General features: G+C 44.9%; 1 protein-coding gene across 2 annotated transcripts; it reads right to left on the bottom strand.

Annotated features, from left to right (window-relative positions):
• Positions 1-7404: 7404 nt before the first annotated feature.
• Positions 7405-12331, bottom strand: LOC129741659 (uncharacterized). 2 transcript variants are annotated; one of them, XM_055733406.1, is made up of 3 exons: positions 11257-12331; positions 11099-11185; positions 7405-11046 (listed from the first exon to the last, which is right to left on the bottom strand). In XM_055733406.1, exon 3 carries the CDS (start codon positions 9716-9718, stop codon positions 7538-7540), a length of 2181 nt encoding a protein of 726 aa, XP_055589381.1. In that variant the 5' UTR covers positions 9719-11046; positions 11099-11185; positions 11257-12331; the 3' UTR covers positions 7405-7537. The 2 variants fall into 2 exon arrangements, with proteins under 2 accessions (XP_055589381.1, XP_055589380.1); XM_055733405.1 differs by having other exon boundaries at positions 7405-11185.
• Positions 12332-14161: the final 1830 nt, after the last annotated feature.

Consider the following 14161-nt stretch of genomic DNA (forward strand, 5'->3'; position numbering starts at 1 on the left):
TGTAACACAACTTATAGCTTTTTAGAATAACGGATTATTTTCGTTTTGTTTGCTGTTAACTGTTTACAAAAAAAAGAGAAATACACTAAAGTACATTTTCGCTTCTGTGTTATGAAACATTTACCATAACACTCCTAGCAGTATAATGGTTCATATTCAATAGTAAGAGGCGAGAAAGGTATAGATAGATGCTCGTCAATCATAGAGAGATCGAGGAATATTTATCAAACAACCATCAATGAAAGTATTCCCAACATCTGCCCAGTCACACGACTAACAGACCGATTGTGGTACATCAAACCTCCAAAAACCGATAACACACTGAGAAAAAGCATTAAAGCTGGAAGTAGTCGAGCGCTAGTTATTCCGAAATTTCAAGAATTTATAACCAATAAGTACTCTGGGTACAAGCAGTTCTATACAGACGGTTCCAAAAGTACCAACGAATGTGGAGCTGGAGTTTACACACGACCAAGGAAAATCAGTCGCGCTCTTCCGAAAGAATGTAGCATTTTCTCAGCAGAAGCATATGCATTGAATATTGCTCTTCAGGTGTGACAATTAGTGCCGGCTCGCATGTGGTCTGCTGCCACAAATGAAAAAATATTAAAGCTCGCAAACAATTTCAGTGCAATCTTAAATTGATGATTGCAAAATTTCTTAGAAGTTACCCATTTATGTTTACCTCCCCATGAAAAACACTTAAAGGCGACTTACGTGGCTTGTTGTGGTTTGTTGCTCCTTTTTATTGGGCCCAGGGTTGGGTTTCCTTGAGCGGCGAAGATTTCCACTATGGCACATGTTCGTCCCGTCTTGCTTCCTTGCCCTTGTCATCCGCTGACCAAATTCCGGTGGGCGAACTTTCCTCCTGCTTGTGGAAGATGTGATGGGGCACACTGCTGTAACAATGGATCCGCTGAAATACTGCTGCGCGGTGGGAATTCTATGTTGCTACCGGATCTATTTTTCCTTTCCTCGTGGCTCGCGCAAAATTTTGGTGCGAATTATGCCCACAATAGTGAGTTACGCACTGGTTCACAAGGTCGAAGTGGTTTTCGTGGGACTTTTATAAGACCACTGACCGACTTTCGCACCAGGAAACCGAAAAAAACTGCGAATTCCGCAGAAAAAAAACAAGGAACGATCCGAAGCTCGCCAAAACAAATACTCCACAGGCGATGAAAAGCGCGATGCCAAGGGTTGCCACAACTGATGTGGTGATGAACGGACGACCGATGCCTTCTGCCAAGGCCAACCTTGCACCTCGGGTTTTTTCCGAATCGGCAGTGATTCCGGAGAACCGTTTTGGATCACCTGCCAGCTGCTGCGTCTTGATGCGGTGCTAAGCAAGGCAAACGCCAAAAGCAAAAAGGCCAAAATGCCAAACGGATAAATGGGCCAAAAGCCAAACGGATAAATGGGCCAAAAGCCAAACGGAAATAGCCAAAAGGGGTCCTGTCGGAACAAAAAATATCTTGGTCAGGCATGAACTCTTTTTCTGTATTTTATTGTTGGGTACTTACAGCACATGTCTGACCCCTTTTTTATCTTGCTCTCTTCCTGTCTGTCTTTGCTGTGGCTCGGAACTAGCCACTCTTCGCCCGACGTGCACGGAATCGATTGGCGGATTTTTTGGCGACCAATTGGTGGATTCACGACTGGAATGAACTTTCGTAAGGGATCGGTTTGGTTAGAGCTTATTTGAATTACCTGCCGACTCCTCGTTTAGCGTACCGTTCTCGTCTCCTCCCGATTCTGGGATCGAGCGGTGTTCCTGGCTCTTTCCGCGGAGCGTAACTAAAAGAACCATTTTTTTTTTTGTTAGCTGTGGGTTCAATTTCGAATCCGAGGTTGTGAATGCCGCTTACCTTCAAATTTGCCCGCAAATCGTTGCTTCTCCGGGGAGCGGCGTTCGTCACACCAATGGCGCACTTTTTTTTTTTTCTTGCACTTTCTGTGCAGTTTTCCGGAAGCGCAATGACAGTTCAATGCTGCCAACCTTTGAGGTTTTGGTTTGACGCCTGTCAAATCCGAGTCTGTTCTATGCCTGCCAGATTTCTGGTTGAACATTCTTTCTGCAGTGCGAATTTTTGCACCGTGTTTTGTTTCCGTGTTTTTCGGTTTGTTGATGGCAACTTTTATTTTTATACTTATTTCGTGTATGCACGCTCAGTAATCTTTCATGAGGGAATGGGTTAATGAAAATAAATGTTTGCGAATGCGCTCGTATCGTATCAAATAAACATAGAATATTCATATGTAACATAACATTGCTACTTTGGTAGAATTTTTCATGAATCGTGACAGCGATTCATGAAAAATTCTTAATCACGCCACTAGGAATTCGAAGGAGACATGGAATCGACGATTGTGTCGAGAAATCCTCGCACTTGTGTCACCTTGCAGTGGTGAGTTTCTTCAAAAAACTAAAGACGAATCAATACAGTAGATCTCTACGCCAACGAGTTTTGGCAAAATCCATACAAATATCTAAGCCAACGAGTTATGGCAAATAATGTCGATGCATGCCAGCTTAACTGGCAGAAAGGAACTCCTTCGAATCCTTAAAATAATCCAACAAATATCTTCCACCTCAGCAGCATACGAAAATCCAAAATCAAATGGTTATTGATAGAGATAATAACCTAGATCTTACAAATAGAACTTAACAAACGAAATTTAGGTGGGAACTTAACTGGTTTATACTAAAAGCAACAGAAGTCTAAGGAAAAGAGGGATTTAATCCTCTTAATTACCAAGGGCCCAGAATAGAGGTTATACCGCGCCTCCAGATCGCGTTCCTTTTGATATTTCCTTGGCAACCCCCTTGACAACTGTGCATGATCCATTATGTATCATTTTGTGAGGTTGGTGATTTGTGGTCAAGTCTGAATCGGACAGTTGAACTGTCGACACCATTTCAGGCGAGGGTGTGGTTCCGCTGCGCGTATTTTGGGGTGTGGACCGTGGTAGATGGTGATCTCATAGCTTGTGGTCTTGATAAAGTTGGTAGATAGCTTTTGAGAATTTCGTCTAGCTCGGGAAGTCTTAATCGGGAGTTGACATGGTTGGTTGAAGATAGTCTTGATCGGGAAGTCTTAATCGGGAGTTGTCATAGTTGATTGAAGATGGTCTTGATCTGGTAGTCTTGATCGGGTAGTCTTGATCGGGTAGTCTTAATCGGGAGGTCTTAATCGGGAGTTCCTTGTGGATGTACTTGTTCGGTTTTCTTATTTCTGGGAAGCCTGGTCAGCTATGGTCCTCCGGACTAGGAGAAAGTCAGCAGGAATCTTGCAACCTCTTTCAAGCTACCCTGGGCGTTGTCCTGATTCGTCCTGTTGATACTGTGCTGAATAAGCAGGGTTCGTGTTTGCGGGACAAAATCGGATATTGCTGCTGCTGCGAATGAGCTCCCTCAGACGGGCCCTTCTTCCGGAGTCGTCGAGCAAAGCAGATGGTTGTGGTGCTGACGATGAACGTGTTTTTGCATCGGCGATGCTTTCGTTGGCAACCTTGGGTAGCGGACATAGCTAGACTAGTTACTGTACTCACGAGGAGGTAGATGAGAGATATTGCTCGCTGCGTTTTCCAGATGCACGATTTTTCCCGATCGGCCTAACGGTGTTTCCTGCGCTGATGCGCTTGGTTGACAGGCTTTGGCTGTGGTCATAGCTGAAGGTTTTTTGTATTGATTCGGAGATTGTTGGGGTTGGTGGATGATCTCCTGTTTGTGGTATTAACGACTGGCGTGTTTTGACCTCGTTAGGCTCTTGTTGACTACCTTGGGTAGCGGTCATAGCTGGATCATTGGCGTGTGGCTTTTGACAGTTGGCGAGAGAGAGTCGATATGGTAGTAGCGGCCGTCATGATGTCTACTCCTCACAACTTCTTCGCATAACTGTATTCTATGGTGCTGAATCCTCTTCTTGATGTCCTGACAATCCTTTCAATTGCAGCGACGTGGTGTTTGGAGCTGCTGTACTTGACTTTCCAAACATTCCAATATCCCGAACCTGGATGGGTTCTCTGCGATGGTGTGTAGCGCCTGGCTACGGTGGCTCACCAGTACTACTATCCCCAGCGCTGCTACGCTGCTTCAGATGACAGGATTGCATTCTGGACAATGAGTGGAGGCAATCCCACGCAAGGTTGCCAGCCCTCTCCAAATTCTGACGAACTTCCTGGCAGAGTTCTCATAGTCCATTCAGCCGACGCTGGTCCCGCGCAAGGCCGTTGTCTCCTTCATAAACGCCTACTTCGTCGTGTTCGTCGGTGTCCTAGCGACGAATTAGCATCAGCTGTGCTTCATTGAGTTATTCGAATGGAAGAGTTCTGCATTATTTACTCCGAGTTGTTGGGGGCGAGGTTTCAAAGATGATGTTGGTCCTTCAGCCTTCTCCATTTCGTGTTTCGTGCTCCGAGAGAGCTTGTGGTCAGCGTTGTTGCTTACATAGCTTGAATATCTAATCAGGTTTGATGTCCTTCGCATGGTAGCGCCCACGCTTTCCTGTGACGACATCCTCTAGAACATACAAATTCGCTCCCAGTTTCTCCTTCACGATGGCAGCGATGAACTTCGGATCCAGCTTCTTGTTTATATGGTCCGCCTTCGACGAAAGTACAAACGAACGACGCCATACTAGCTCGCCCGGTTGGAACGAGACAGTGCGCTTCCGTAGATCGTATCGTTCCTTCGTTCTCTCATGGTTCTTCTTGATTCGCTGCTGGATGAACTTGTGAATCCTGTTGATCGTGGACAACCTCATCTCCTGCGCGACCTTTGGATCATCTGACACGTTTAAGTCTTGCTGAGTGTAGAGGTCCGTATGCAGCAAAAGTTCCCGACCGAAGTTGGCGAAGTGTGGGCTGACCCCGGTGGATTCGTGCTTCGCACTGTTAATAGCGGCGGTAATGGCTGCCAGATTCTTGTCCCATTCGCGGTGATCTTCTTCCAGCAAGGAACGAATACATGTAATGAGAACTCTGTTCACCCGCTCGGCGTTGTTGACCTGCGGTGCGTAGAATGCTGTCTTCATATGGATGATGTTGTGACGACTGAGCAGCGCTCGAAAGACTTGTGACTCGAACTGCTTCCCGTTATCTGACAGTACTATCCTCGGCCTGGAGAATTTTAGGAATACCTTTTCCTCGAGAAACTCGACCATCTTGGTTGAATCGGCTGCCCGCATCGGGTGGGCAATGACGTATTTGGTGATCCAGTCGACGATGACCAGAAGAACTGTGTTGCCCTTCTTGGATCTGGTGAGTGGTCCGACGAAGTCGATGGATATTAACTCCCACGGCACCTTTGCTGGCTTGAGTTTCCCCATTTGCGGCATCATTTGCTTGTTGGGAGCTTTGCTGGCTTTGCACGTAGTGCAAGCCTTCACGTAACGAGCGACGGTGTCCTGCATCTTCGGCCAATAATAGTGTTGTTGAAGTTTGTGCCATGTTTTGTAGAAACCTAAGTGCGCGGCTGAAGGCGAATCGTGAAAACGACGGATCAATTCTGCTCTCTCTTCCTCTGGAACGATCTTCTTCCATCGATGACTGATAACGCCCATCTCGTCTTTGACCTGGCAATTCTTGTAGAGTTCTTCATTCGCTATTCGGAAGTCGGGATATTTTCCGCCTTGATTCTGCACCTGCCTGATGAGGTTTCTGTACCACGGATCGTGTACCTGCGTGATTGAGAAGACCAATGAACAAACTATCCTGGACAGTGCGTCTGGAACGATATTACAGCTGCCTTTCCTGTATCGTATCTCAAAATCGAACGCGTTGAGCCTCAACAACCACCTGCTCATGAGGGCCGTTGGATTCTTCAAGGTCTTCAGGTAACTGAGGGCGGAATGGTCACAGTAAACCACAAAACGTACTCCTTCGACGTAGCCACGGAACTTTTCAATCGCTCGTATTACGGCCAGGCATTCCTTTTCAGTTACGGTGTATTTCCTTTCCGCTGAAGAAAGTTTTTGTGAAAAGTAGCAGATTGGGTGTTCGTCTCCGTCGGTTATTTGCGTCAACACGGCTCCAATTGCCATATCGCTGGCATCGCAAGAGATAGAAAATGGCTTCGTATAGTCCGGCATAGCCAAGACCGGAGCTGTTACTAGGGCTGACTTGAGTTTAAGAAAAGCTTCCTCGGCTGCTGTTGTCCAACGAAACTTCGTTTTGGTTCTCGTAAGCTCGGTGATGGGAGCAGCAATACGGGAGAAATCGGAGATGAAGCGACGGTACCACCCACACATTCCCAGAAACCGTTGGACTTCCTTCCTGGTTGTTGGTACGGGGAATTTGACGATACACTCTACTTTTTCATCATCTACCTTCCAGCCTCCTTCGCTAAGAATATATCCTAGATATTTGATCTGCTGCCGACAAAACTTAGACTTCTCGGCCGAAATGGTAAGCTTTGCACGATGTAGTCTGACTGCGACTTCCTTAAGAACTGAGATGTGTTCCTCAAACGATTTCGAACAAATGATGATGTCGTCTAAATAATGGAAGACGTACGGCTCCATATCCGCGAACAAGTGAGTCATAATCCTCGCCAGACCTTGGCTGGCTGTGCACAGCCCAAAAGGGACCACCTTGAATTGAAAGTGCCCTCGGGAAGGTACAGTGAATGCCGTCATTGGCCTCGATTCCTTGTGAAGCGGCATTTGCCAAAAAGCATCTTTGAGATCTATCGACGATATGAATGAACAGCCTCCCAGATTGTTGATAATCGATGAAATTTGTGGGATTGGGTAGCCCTCGTTGACCATAATGGAGTTAAGATGCCTTGCATCCAAGCAGACGCGGTAACTCCCGTTTTTCTTCTTGACTGCCACAAGAGGGTTGTTCCACGGCGAAAAAACTGCCTCCTCTATCACATCTAACGAGATCATCCTGTCTACTTCGCGGTTAACCTCCTCCAGGACATATTGGGACATTGGGTAATATCGCTGCTTCCGTGGCATGGCGTTGCCCACATCTATACGGTGTTCATAAAGCTCCGTTCTTCCCAATTTCCCTTCCTCGGCTTTCGGAAATAGCTTGATTGTCTCATTCAGTATCTGGCGTTGTTCTACCGATAGTTCCTTCATCGGCTCTGCATCAAGTTCTTGCTCAGTAATCATTGAACAGCATACTGCTTTGACTCCGAACGTTTGCCAAAAGTTCATGCCCATGATGGCGCAGTCTGGCAGACTCGGCACAAGAAGGACTGGTAATATTTCATTTCGATTGTTATATGATATCGGTAGACGTGTGAAGTGATTTATTTTATGTGGCGTCCCATCCGCTGTCTTGATCCCACCGTTCAGTGCTTCCTTTCGCAACCCCAGCTCTTCCACAATTTGTGCTTCACTACCACCTAGCAACGAACAGTTCGCTCCACTGTCCAACAAGGCTGTGATTTTCTTTCCTAGGACGTCTAGAACGGCGTGTGGACGGTTGTCATGTCCGGGATTGATGATTATAGAGTTGATATTTTGTAAGTCGGGAGGTATTGAAGGTTGATCGATGTGTTGCGAAGAATCTGGCCCTCCATCTACCACTTCCTCGCTGCGGCGTTTTCCGCTTCGCTGTTGCAAACAAGACAGCTGCGTAACGTGTAACCTTTTCGACCGCATCTGTAGCAAAAGAGAATTGCCTGTGCCTTCGTGCAATCCGGAAACCTATGCCCCTCCTCATCGCAGTTCCAGCAAAGCGCTGGGCGGTACGCTGTATGCTGAACAGGATCTAGATCGTACATGTTGCTGCCTGCTTGCTGAAGCTGCTGGTTCTGGAGCTGTGGTTGATAGTGCTGTTGGAATTGCCGTTGAGGCTGCTGTTGTTGAAGCTGCTGCTGTTGAGGCTGCTGCTGTTGTTGAAGCTGCTGCCGCGGCGCCCATTTAGCTTGCTGTTGCAACGGATGTTGTATTCGATAGTTCTCCGCTTGACTGCCTTGACGATTCACCAAATTGTTCTGACCTGCCGAAGTTGTAGGCGGTTGTTGACGCTGTTCCGGTCGTTGTACAGAGTGCTGCTGCTGTAGTCCTGTAGTGAAACGATTCGATCTGCGCTCCAGTTGAAGCTTCATGGCACAAACTTGCTCGTACAGCTGGTTAAAGTCCCCTTGCAAACCGTTTGCTTCTTCTGGATCCACTAGATCTGCTTCAGTTTGGATAGCTGACGTTGAAGCCGCACCTTGCTGGACCTCGTTCTCCACCGCATGTACTCTGTTGAAGCGTGGCTGTTGTATTGGAAGCCGATGCGATGGTGCTGAGTATGATGTGGCTCCGTACAACTGCTCGTCCGCCTCCACTGCTTGCAATCTCCCGAAACGCTGCTGCTGGTGTTGCTGAGATCGACTTGTTGCTGCTGGTGTTGCGAAGTTCGGTTCTAGTAAGTGGTTGTGCGGAATCGGAATTCTGCGCTGCTGGTTCAGCAATAGCCTTGTTTCGTCGAAGTTGCTGCATACGTTGACCAGGTCCATCAGTGTCTTTGGTTGAGCGGCTGTTACTATTGTTGCATAGTCCATGTTCATATTCTTCTTGACTATGAACAACTTCTCCTCTTCCGAAAGTGGTGGATCGATGAAGCGGAATAGTGTAGAGATGTCACGGAAGAACTTATCGAACGTTTCGTTTGCACCTTGAAAGCGGAAGCTGGCTTCCAACCTCAGGATCTGAGCGTACCCGCTAGGCAGGAATTCACGTCGAATTTCTTGTTTGAATGCTTGCCAGGAATACAGGCGACGTTGGGCAAGTGCTCTGGAGTACCAGTCGAGAGCGTCTTCAAGCAACAGGTGCTTGATAGAAGCCAGAAGTGTCTGATCGTCGATTCCCTCTGATCTGGCAAACGTCTCCACCCGGTCCAAGAAAATGTTGAGGGAAGTGGTGTCCTTTTCACCTCGAAACTTGAAAGGCCAATTGTGAATCGCCTTCTGCATCCGCCTGTCATAGTTGCTACCACTTCGGTTTGTAAAGCTGTCGTTCAGCTGCTGTTGCCTCCTTTGTCGTTGTTGAATGTCGAGCCGCAGCTCGTCCAGAACGTTCACAGCAGCCAGACCAGCCGAACTACCTGATCTCCGGATGACTCCTTCCTCGAAGTCCCTCTGTCCTTGTCTGCCTCCTTGGAACGGAAGAGAAGCCGGCTCAACATCCGCTTCTTGCATCCGTGCTCGTGCTCCTTCATTGTTTTCAGCTGCTTGTGGCCTCAGTGGAATCGTCAACGCATCGCAGGCATCCCTACTGCTACTGTTCTCTGCCTGGATGGTTGGGACACTAGTTGAAAGGCTAGTGTTTTCTGTTTCACTTTGCACCATATTGACTGCACTGTTCACACACTCTATCTGAGCTAGCAGCGTCTCTACAAGCTCACACATGACCCTACGCGTTTCCTCTAAATTCGCGACCACTGGAATCAGTGATAATCGTTGCCGGTAATGAAGCAGTCTCGATTTCGCGCAAGCCATTTGATCGGCATTTCTATTCTGCGTGGCTAAATCGACCTGATTCCTCAATTCAACAATTGCCCTCTGGCAAACCTCGATGTTTGACTCCGGTGACATTACGTGTTCCGAATTTACATAAATGGTGTCTCTAAGGGCGTCCTCTTGGACAAGGGCTTTTAACTTGACAACCCTAGCTCTTCTAGAGCATGGGGCTAGATTCGTAACATGGCGCAAGGCCAATTCATATTCCATCTCCTCATCATTAAGATGATACAAATCAATTTGCTTATTCATTATTACTTATTTGGATCATAAACCAGGTATTTTTAAAGTGGACTTACTTATGAAAAAACTTGATACGATATAATAAATAGAGCGACAATAATAAGTACAATAACAGTAGCAATTACGAAATAACTGTTATAATAATAATGATAATATCATCACAAGTATTCATAGAGATGATATTAAATTCATCGAACAAATTAAAGTGGTTCGATTTTAGCTGGGCGCCATTTGTGACAATTAGTGCCGGCTCGCATGTGGTCTGCTGCCACAAATGAAAAAATATTAAAGCTCGCAAACAATTTCAGTGCAATCTTAAATTGATGATTGCAAAATTTCTTAGAAGTTACCCATTTATGTTTACCTCCCCATGAAAAACACTTAAAGGCGACTTACGTGGCTTGTTGTGGTTTGTTGCTCCTTTTTATTGGGCCCAGGGTTGGGTTTCCTTGAGCGGCGAAGATTTCCACTATGGCACATGTTCGTCCCGTCTTGCTTCCTTGCCCTTGTCATCCGCTGACCAAATTCCGGTGGGCGAACTTTCCTCCTGCTTGTGGAAGATGTGATGGGGCACACTGCTGTAACAATGGATCCGCTGAAATACTGCTGCGCGGTGGGAATTCTATGTTGCTACCGGATCTATTTTTCCTTTCCTCGTGGCTCGCGCAAAATTTTGGTGCGAATTATGCCCACAATAGTGAGTTACGCACTGGTTCACAAGGTCGAAGTGGTTTTCGTGGGACTTTTATAAGACCACTGACCGACTTTCGCACCAGGAAACCGAAAAAAACTGCGAATTCCGCAGAAAAAAAACAAGGAACGATCCGAAGCTCGCCAAAACAAATACTCCACAGGCGATGAAAAGCGCGATGCCAAGGGTTGCCACAACTGATGTGGTGATGAACGGACGACCGATGCCTTCTGCCAAGGCCAACCTTGCACCTCGGGTTTTTTCCGAATCGGCAGTGATTCCGGAGAACCGTTTTGGATCACCTGCCAGCTGCTGCGTCTTGATGCGGTGCTAAGCAAGGCAAACGCCAAAAGCAAAAAGGCCAAAATGCCAAACGGATAAATGGGCCAAAAGCCAAACGGATAAATGGGCCAAAAGCCAAACGGAAATAGCCAAAAGGGGTCCTGTCGGAACAAAAAATATCTTGGTCAGGCATGAACTCTTTTTCTGTATTTTATTGTTGGGTACTTACAGCACATGTCTGACCCCTTTTTTATCTTGCTCTCTTCCTGTCTGTCTTTGCTGTGGCTCGGAACTAGCCACTCTTCGCCCGACGTGCACGGAATCGATTGGCGGATTTTTTGGCGACCAATTGGTGGATTCACGACTGGAATGAACTTTCGTAAGGGATCGGTTTGGTTAGAGCTTATTTGAATTACCTGCCGACTCCTCGTTTAGCGTACCGTTCTCGTCTCCTCCCGATTCTGGGATCGAGCGGTGTTCCTGGCTCTTTCCGCGGAGCGTAACTAAAAGAACCATTTTTTTTTTTGTTAGCTGTGGGTTCAATTTCGAATCCGAGGTTGTGAATGCCGCTTACCTTCAAATTTGCCCGCAAATCGTTGCTTCTCCGGGGAGCGGCGTTCGTCACACCAATGGCGCACTTTTTTTTTTTTCTTGCACTTTCTGTGCAGTTTTCCGGAAGCGCAATGACAGTTCAATGCTGCCAACCTTTGAGGTTTTGGTTTGACGCCTGTCAAATCCGAGTCTGTTCTATGCCTGCCAGATTTCTGGTTGAACATTCTTTCTGCAGTGCGAATTTTTGCACCGTGTTTTGTTTCCGTGTTTTTCGGTTTGTTGATGGCAACTTTTATTTTTATACTTATTTCGTGTATGCACGCTCAGTAATCTTTCATGAGGGAATGGGTTAATGAAAATAAATGTTTGCGAATGCGCTCGTATCGTATCAAATAAACATAGAATATTCATATGTAACACAGGAAGCAGACACGAATGAACCCACTCTAATTCTGACTGACTCAGCAAGCTGTTTAGATGCGCTATCAAAAGGGACTTCACGACATCCATGGATCCAATCTCTTGAAACTCAACTAACCAATCACAACATCACTTTCACTTGGGTACCAGGCCACGCTGGAATAGTTGGCAATGAGGAAGCAGACACATGTGCAAATGACGCTCGAAACAGCTTAGCACCACCCGCTGATTTTCGAATCCCAGCTCAAGACGCTGTGCGATCCATAAAAACTGGAACATGGAGAGCATGGGAACATCGATGGCATTCAAGCCAATCATTCCTCAGGCAAAGTAAATACACACCCAACAACTACGTAGATCAGAATTGCCCATCAGATCAACGTGTTCTTACAAGGCTACGTATAGGTCATACCAGACTGACACATTCCTACCTATTCGACAAAAGCTCTGCACCGATGTGCCAGTTCTGTGGTGTATTAACAACCGTCCAACACATTCTGACTGACTGTCGCGGATTTAAAGAGGCCCGAGAGGAACACAACATCAAAGGAACTGTTTTTGAAATTTTGAAAAATGAAGACTCGCAGGAAAAATCACTATTACAATTTTTGAAAAAATGTAAAATTTATGAGACACTGTAAAACTTAAACTACATTGACACGAATGCCAAAGCGTTGGTAAAGTGTCACAAATAAAAAAAAAAAAAAAAAAATAGTAAGAGGATTTTTTCATACGCGTTTAATTATTTGATATCTAAGATTATTTGATTTTTTGTATTTTTTTATTTGCTATTGTTATTCATATGCATTATCATTTTATATATTTTTAAATTTGTTTGCTATAAAATATGTTCCATTTTAAACTCACCTGGACTCCTTAACACTTAGCACGATTCGGCAGAAAAGTGATTCTCGTTCGAAATCCGGATTATTTTTCTTCTTCTTTATATTGAGTTGAGCATGGTTCTGCTTTCCGTCCGTCGTGACAGATGCTGGATGTTGACTGTTGAAGCTTGTATCATTGCGCCTTATATTATTTTTCTTGCTTCTAATCGTGTTTGCCTGACCGAAGCACGACTCTTTTCAGAGAATCTTTCAAAACAGTGCACGTTCCTACTTATCGGTTCACATTGATGGTACATGTTTACTATTCTTAACTAACAATTTAATAGGTTTTCAAAACTGCAATTCATTTAGGAGTGTCGAAGGCAGTATGACGTTTTTTATTTTACATCCCTATCGACTTTTGTTAGATGGCTAGCACTTGTTTTGACTATTTAAGGACGTGTGCTACAAATCTAGTGACACTACACCACATCACTGTATTTTAACGCGAAATCGCAATATATTAGGTAGTCATATTTTCAACTTGTTGGTTATTGGAAGTCGCCTGGTTCGACTTGCACCGTGGGCTTGATAGAACCAACAGAGCTGTTTTTTCTCTAATGGTGATTTATGCTGTACGTAGTGTTGATTTCAGATTGCGGGAATATTTTCATACTTATTTTTCTCAAAAAATGGGCGATTTTACGGGATCATTTCACCGGAACACCATAATCAACAATGTAATAAACCGCAACTTTTCCCTGTGTTTCGTTTAACCGACACAAAAGCACAAATCAATATAAGGTACACCGGGGCAAGTGCAAACGGTTTTCACCATAGTTCAACTTTCACATGTCCTTAAAAAATATGTATATGTTCAAAAATTATCAATTTTCGTTCGTTGCATCACTAAAATAGTTCTCAACAAATTCCCGTTGAAAGTGAAAAATAAAAAAATGTTGGTAAAAAGTAACGGTGCTTTTGTGAAAAAAATTCAAAATTTGCACTTGCCCCGTTTATGGGGGCAAGTGCAAACGCAATACTTTTTCCGAACTAATTCACAGATGAGTCAGTGTATCGGTCCTAAAATGAAACGAATACATGTTCCGGTACGTTTTATCAACTTTTATTAATATATTTGCTGTTTTCTTGCAATATTGATAACTTTTTGGAACTTCATTTTTGGTGACTGCTGTTTTAAGCTAAAGACCTTCATTTACTAATGCATTACGGAACTTTGAACATCCGCTTCAGATACAATACTTTGGATACCCCTTCTGACCATTTTAATATAATGCTGAACCATTTTGGTGATGAATTTTCTGAAATGGCTGATGTTACATGGCTTAAAGGTGCGTTTGCACTTACCCCGGTAGTGTCGTTTGCACTTGCCCCACAGTGTGGGTTAACAAGAGCGAATATTATTTTCACAACTTTCGGGGTGTACTGAAAATTTATCATGAATTTTCTGCTTTCACTTGAATATCGGTCTCAAACACTCACCTTTTAACGGAAATTCGGATTTGAATGCCCTTTTTTTGTAGCCAAAATATACAAAACAAAAACACACTGTTCATGTCTAGTACGTACTTGAATTCGTGTGTGATCAAACAGTGCCGTGTTTTTAGTGAAAAATTTAAAGAAAGTTTTGTTTATCTATGTCAGATTATTTGTTTGGGTTTA

This window comes from Uranotaenia lowii, chromosome 2, assembly GCF_029784155.1.
Source record: "Uranotaenia lowii strain MFRU-FL chromosome 2, ASM2978415v1, whole genome shotgun sequence".
NCBI classification, from domain to species: Eukaryota; Metazoa; Arthropoda; class Insecta; order Diptera; family Culicidae; genus Uranotaenia; species Uranotaenia lowii.

Bases quoted from the DNA above. Each gene is read 5' to 3' on its own strand.
- LOC129741659 (XM_055733406.1), bottom strand. From the start codon at position 9,718: ATGAATAAGCAAATTGATTTGTATCATCTTAATGATGAGGAGATGGAA.